We start from the raw sequence: 7,218 nt of genomic DNA, 5'->3' as shown, positions 1-7,218 counted from the left end.
CATAAAAAGTCAAATCCGGGGTAGACAAACGAGGAAAGGAAAACTATGACCCGTTGAATAAATCAAAACTACTAGTTTGAAAGTAGGTCTCAATATTATGACATGTTTAGGTTAATTCACTGAAGACTTTGATTTTATTTTATCTTTTTAAAGATTTATAGAAAATCTCGAATATGCATGAATGATAATTGAACTTTATTTTTGTTGGGAGTCTGTACCTACATCTATATAGATATTAGTGTGCTCTTTATTCATTGATGAACCATAAGTCATATGAGATGTTTTATATTGTCCTGCCTGGGTAGATACCAATTATGCTTTTGAAGAACAATATGTTAACAACCCTAAACCTAACCATAGCCTTAACTCTCACAGGTAAGAAAAGTAATTAAATCCACGCTAACAGAACGGTGCTACCGTTTAAAATAACCTAAACAGCTAAATTACGACACATTAATGGCTGACATTGATAAAAGGCGAAATCGTTCATTTCAATCGCAGCAGACAACTTAGAAATAGGGGACAAACAATCCGAAAAAAGAACTTTGACAAAACGTTACAAAAAAATGAAAATAGAAGTTGTAGGTGTTAACATGTGAAATATCAGTTTTGAGGACTTATATAACATTAAAAACAAAACATGATTGATTACTTATTTAAATTACATCTGTGTCGTATAGTTTACTCTTAAATGGATTATTTTCAAGTAGGTTTCATTTGAGGTTTGAATTATTTCCCTTCTCCCTCCAAATTAAACTGTCGGAAAATGATATTAAATGTTCATATTCATTAAAGTAAAAGTGCAATCAATTTCAGTTATACAATGCAATTTTAAGTAGAAACACCAGTCGATTTTAAAACATCAGATGATACCACAAGACACAAAAAGACACATCGCGTTTCATAACGGGACAATAAAAATTAGACAAATAATAATTTTTCTTCTGATTTTTTTAATGTTTTAAACGTATGCTTCTTATTTTTCGTTTTTTTTTTACTTATTGTTTTTATACAACCTCTGTAGTTTGCACTGTCCAATTGTCTCCATTGTCTTATCAAGCTAAATATATAAAAATTGGCTAATATTGTTCTGCATAGGAAATTGTCTAATTCGTATATCATTCTTGTTGTCGTTGTATTATGCAACAAAAATTGTTAGTAACCAAATTTAGTTTACTTCTGAAAAAAAATATATATATATATATTTCAATAGTGATACTCACACTTATTATTATTGTTTAATTGATTTTATAGCGTAATACATATTGTTAAGTGATCAACCTAAATATCGGAACACAAACGCATGCTCTTAAAGGCACACAGCATGCCAGTGAATGGTGTATTTACGTCACTCTTATTTTATGGAAAAAATTATTAAAGGATGTCAAGATTCGAGCGGGAGTCAAAGGAATAGGTACCGATGATGTGAACTAGACTGGGAAATAAACACACACACACATAAAAGAACATGAAATAACAAAATAACAAGTTTTTTTAAAAAAATTAAGCAATAGGAGCAACCCAGACTTCAATACAAACTGAGACCATTGACCACGTGCATCTGTAAACAGGTCTTCTAAAAATCGTTTTTATATGCAGATAAGTAGTCAAAATCATCGGTTATATAACTTATATAATTGATTAACATACATAATCGTAAACACACATTGCTTCCATCGCTATGACAAAGAAAGAGGAACGTATAAACGCCCGAACGTTTTTTTTAAATTAATTTTGACATTCGTAATTATGTAACAAGAACAATATAAAACAAGACAGAGTTTGACCCATATTAACAAATCTAAATGTAATTGTAAACTGTGTCACGTTGTTGGATTGTTACCGCAAATTTGTTTTTCAATGAAACTGTACATCGGACTCCAAGCCATCCAATAATAACTTCACATTTTGTAAATGTAATCATAACTAATTCAGATTTAACCGATCAATAATTTTATGTGAAGAAAAACAGACTATTTTATTAGTGTTTATAAATCCAAAAAGAAACAAATATTCTACTTACCATCACATATGTGGCCAGAAAAATGTTGTACACAGTTACAAATGTATTTTTTGCCAATAAATGAAGCGATATGTCCACAACGTCCTCCGTTGAGACATGGGTTAGGATTACAAGGACTTACCATCATTTGTGATATTTTGCCTGAAAAACATATATTTATAAATGCAGGAACTATATTTATCATTACATTACAACTATGAACATTATGAAAATTACTTTTTTTATATTATTTAGTTCAGATATAATATACAGGAGAAAAATAAATGAATAAATTACTTGTTGTTGCACAGAAATATCCACCACCCATAGTAAGCCTGCACGTTTGTCCCACAGGACAAGGGTTCTTATGGCACTCGTTCGAATCCTGAAATGATTGATACCTTTGAAACGCAGCTATATGAGGGAATGTATAAGCCTTGAAATAAGCCATAATTATATTTGATGGTGCACAGCTGTTATGAAAAAAAAATTAGTCATAGAACTGGATTATACGTGTATGTGCATATGTGGATTCACTTGAAAAGCCAGAGTTTGTGTATTTGTAAAGGGAAATCGTTAATGATTGTAATCCATCACCGCATGATTTAAACACCCTAAATTCGATTCATTGTTTATGTAGAAAAGATTTTGCAATTTTGTTAAACTACCGTACACCTTGTTAATCAAGATTTCAAGTAAACACATAGTCATAATTAAAGGTTATTACTGTAAAATTTATTGATGAATTACTTCATTAAATACAATCCATTGAAATGGATTTCAAATCATAAATTTAAGTAATGTATTAAGCATTTATTGCATTAAAACATGCCATGTAATTGATTAATAATAAATTAATTTTGTCTGTAGTCCTATCCTTGTTAGCAGCGGTTTTATTTATGCGATTGTTGTTGAATAATAAATATGAGCGTATTAAGAAAAATAACCTTTCTGAATTTAAGTTGCAGACCATACTACATTATTGACACATTTCAATAAATTCGTTCCGAACCAACCAGAACAATGACACATTGTTTTAGTATCATTTTAACCTATACGTAACTATTGAAACACATACTTACAATTTTCCAATCTTTAATCATTGATGCAATGCAGTTTTTTGTCGGTGACATTTTAGAGGCATCTTTCATAAGGATGCACATCAGAGTCTCATTGTAGTAGTTGATGCCTTTACATGATTCACGGTAAGAACATTTCCGTCCACAAGACTTAAAACCGATTCCATTTAAAACCCCCAAAGATTTTCCGGTCAGACGTTTGTTTGGAAAAACATTTGCTATTTGTACGTCCGCAACACAAATTGACATGATTGTTAGCAATAAAAACATGGTGTCTTGTTCGTTTTTACAAGTATGAGACATCTGTTTACTGAATATAAAGCTTTAAAATTCAAATTTATATATGCTTATTTCTACATTCGTTATTAAAATCGACATCTCATGTTATGAAATAAATCACCCTAAATGTTAATCAAAGCTCATTTGGAATAACTATGTTTCTAAGACAACATTCTTATTAAAAAGTGATTAAAGCTACCCGAAGTTCTCGTTTAATCTCGAAATTCAAATTTAGATTTCTGCAAACATTTTTGACGAGTTATTTAACAAACTAATATAGCATGATAAGCTGACTAAATGCAAATGTATTGGAAATTAATGCTAAATTTTAATTAACCGATCGTTACTTCTCTTTTTGTTAAGATATATTGGGACCCTGGATAAGGGCTAATTCCAGTTTTTATTATGATACAGTCATGAATAGTTTATATCAGGTATGTATCAAACAGTATCTGTCTTATGTATATGCCTCACTATTATTTTGTGAGTTTGGAAGTGTTATAAGCAGTTATTAATTTGTGTAACTGTTAACAGTTAATGAAGAAGTGCAATTTGAATCACATTTTATCAGTGAGTTTACTTTTTTTTAAGTAAAATATATCTTTTTTTTTTAAATTTGTGTCTCATTTAGCGTTAATATCTACCATTCAGTGATACATTTTGTACTCAGTTGCAACCATAAATTCAATTATGACTTGCTTCAAAGCTCTTTAGACCACGGGCGTGGTCAAACTGTAATAAATACATGACCAACATTTCGTGCAACATGTAGACTATGCAAAATAATGAAGAAACTGATCCTTTTAGAATCAGAATGAGTCACAGAAACTCCATTTCGTCATTGTTTTATGACGTTATTTCGAACAATGCGACAGGAATATTATTTTGATAAATTTAGTATGAACGTTTTATTTTCATAACAATCCAATAAGATCTGTATGATCTGCGTTCTCTACCAAGCTTCTTGACAGTTTTTGCTATTGAACTAAAACGAATAACACCTACACTTTTATGATTAAGGTGCAATAAATTTGAATGACTGGTACTACGGAGGGATACATGTTACTAACTCAGTTAGTGACACTGGTCTTGTCGGATCTGGTAGTGAGTCTAATCCGGTCACGTCCGTAATGTATTGAAATTGGGGACTCATTATTAACATTTGTGAAAGAAAGTTTTAGTAATGGGCAATCAAACAGATGATGGTGAAAAACATATCCAAAGTGACGACTTTATATTTTGTATATTGGCTTAATTATTTGATGTCTGCGGAAACTCTGTCAAAAACATATAGCTGTCACATTGACAATCGTACACTATCTCTTTTTTGTCTGGTCTTTGTCCCTGGATTACATTCTTTTGATTACCGCTATAACCTTGGTTCCCTTGATTACTCTTCTAAATTAAAACCTAATTTCCTGTTAATGATAAAAAGTTTTTACTTCATAAATATCATTGTCACTGATAGATGCGAATATTATAAATCGAATAAGCAGACGCTGCATTTTTGACATCTCATATCAAAACAAATACCTATATTAAGGAACCCGTGCAGGTCCGGGTGTCAAAAGAATAGGCCTGCAGCCGCGCTAAGATTGTCACAAAAGGCGACTAAATAGTGCTCAAAATCATAGCCGGGGGCTAGGGCGCTCTGCCCACAGAGCAAATGGGTTGTGTGCCACAGGTGGTGGAATGGGATACCCTTCCGTGTTACATGCTGGGGTTGTCAGGCTATAATACGGAAAACCTGACCGCAACCCATAGTGGTGCACCGTGTTGGGAAAGATGCCACGTTCCCCGCACATTAAAAAACCCTACTGTGGTATTCTCCCGAAGTAGGAACCATAGGGCTCGGCCACAGGAGGCTAAATTGCCCGACCCTACCCACCTCTGACCTATTTCCAGTGGCAATCAAAATTTGTCGACACCATTATCCTTGTGTTCCATCCCGTTTTTCATTTCATCATCATTTCATGTCTATTTTATCATCCACTTCATGTTCATCGCCTGAATATACCTGAAATATTGCTGCTCGGGCATTAAACCCCAACAACCAATCAGTCTTAGTTCCGTTAAATACGTTATTATCATTATTTACTTGGTCATCGCCTGAATATACCTGAAATATTGCTGCTCGGGCATTAAACCCCAACAACCAATCAGTCAACCTATATTAAGGACATCATATTTTATTTCAATTTATTAGATAAACCTAAAACATGCTTTTTTTAATAAAATTTATTCAAATTTTATCTACTATTCTTACTATCAGTTAGCTTAATACACAACTTATCATTTAAATATTCCAAAGTATGGTTGTTAAATTATAAGCCAGAAATATTTTTGTTTGTTTGTGTTTTTTTAGAATTTACACATGACTTAACAAGCAGTATACGGAAATCTCAATACAATGGGAGATAATTCAACTTGGGAAGATTTCTGCCCGCATGCAATAAGAACGATATTTAACTAAACCTACTGTTATTGACATGAGGGTTGACTCTGGAAATATAGAAAGCTTTTGACTGACATGGTAATATTACTACAAAACTACGTATAACACACTTATGATTTGCTTTTATTGTTTGAGTCTTGAATTTAAAATAAACAGTACAATGCTCCAGGTAACTGTTCTTGGAAAAAAATATCTTGACTCACAAGAATGTCTTTTATTCTGTCTCCACTTGTGTGATTTTAAATGTAAAACTCTTTACCTCCAAACTGAATAAATATTTAACAATCTGTAAACATGTGTCCGAGTATGGTTGCATGCATGCTTACCTATATACTATAAACTATGGTTTACTTCTGTGAGCTATCGGAATTTCATGTACCATGACAAGTTGTCTCCAACTGTCCAGTTTTCCCTATGATACTGATATTTACAATATGGTTTTTCCCTCATTTGATTAATACTTTTTATACTTTTTACTATCACTTGGAGTTGTTCCCTATCAGTTTGTTATTTTTTTTACTTCCCTAGTGTGAGCAGTTGAAATCATTCCAACATTTAAAGATTTGTTTGTCATATATTTTTTATTGTATTCTATGATGTGCTGCGTTTGTAAATCTATATTACTTTTTTAAACAAAGCAAATAGGTGTTTGTCAAATATGAGATGGAATCACTCAAATTTGTAGGTTCGAAATGACCAAGTTATATTTTCAGTAGTTCGATTTTCCCCTTGGGTCATTGTTCTAAAAAATGGTCCCGATTCCTTTTCGTGATTTAGCTCTAACTTCATAAGAAGTATAGTATACTTAAACTTATCTTTCTGCTCTATCTAAACACATACGGACCTACATAACAAAATGATAAACTCATGAAGAAATATTAACAAAAATTATTATTTTACTTAACGACAAACTCGATGACTTCTCATGAGGTATTGTTAACTTTCCTTTCTTCTGTGAAAACACCCCTTCAGCAAATTTAATAAATCACATGGTACATGGCAGTATCCTTTCAACACATGCGTATGGGGTTTTCATATCAAAACTCAAACGTTATGCCGGAGCTTGCAATAAATCCTTTTTGCACCGTGTGCAATGTGGCAACATGCTTTCATCACCTTCGTATGGAGTTTTTATATAAAACAAAAACTCGTATGTTATACCGAGGCTTAGCATGCCCTAAAATCTGTTTATACCTTCCGTTATTTCTACGCCTTCTAGAACAGGGTTTTATTGCTACAAGATTGAAGTCATCCTTCAAAATATTCTATGGTGGTCATAATAAACTCCAGGATCGCCATGGTGTTTCCACATGCAATATGAGAATCGATTTGTTCACCTTGTCATAGTTTTCCTTTCATCTTTTGTCTAGTCGAATCAGGACTTGATATTTCATAAGAAACCC

General features: G+C 32.3%; 1 protein-coding gene across 1 annotated transcript; it reads right to left on the bottom strand.

Moving 5' to 3' along the window:
* Positions 1-896: 896 nt before the first annotated feature.
* Positions 897-3,343, bottom strand: LOC148598991 (uncharacterized). The gene is made up of 4 exons (XM_088561948.1): positions 3,085-3,343; positions 2,300-2,387; positions 2,024-2,164; positions 897-1,179 (listed from the first exon to the last, which is right to left on the bottom strand). Exons 1-4 carry the CDS (start codon positions 3,328-3,330, stop codon positions 1,169-1,171), a joined length of 486 nt encoding a protein of 161 aa, XP_088418074.1. The 5' UTR covers positions 3,331-3,343; the 3' UTR covers positions 897-1,168.
* Between the last annotated feature and the right edge of the window lie 3,875 nt (positions 3,344-7,218).

The sequence above is a fragment of the Perna viridis genome, chromosome 14 (genome assembly GCF_037379345.1).
Source record: "Perna viridis isolate PV_CMFRI_1.1 ecotype Kerala chromosome 14, ASM3737934v1, whole genome shotgun sequence".
In the NCBI taxonomy this organism is placed as follows: Eukaryota; Metazoa; Mollusca; class Bivalvia; order Mytilida; family Mytilidae; genus Perna; species Perna viridis.
This window is presented reverse-complemented; position numbering and strand designations above follow the sequence as displayed.

Coding starts and splice junctions, on each gene's coding strand:
- LOC148598991 (XM_088561948.1), bottom strand. CDS start 3,330: ATGTCAATTTGTGTTGCGGACGTACAAATAGCAAATGTTTTTCCAAAC. Junction 2,388..3,084: donor TGATTAAAGATTGGAAAATT/GTAAGTATGTGT, acceptor CAATCATTTCAG/GATTCGAACGAGTGCCATAA. Junction 2,165..2,299: donor ATATTTCTGTGCAACAACAA/GTAATTTATTCA, acceptor TATGTTTTTCAG/GCAAAATATCACAAATGATG.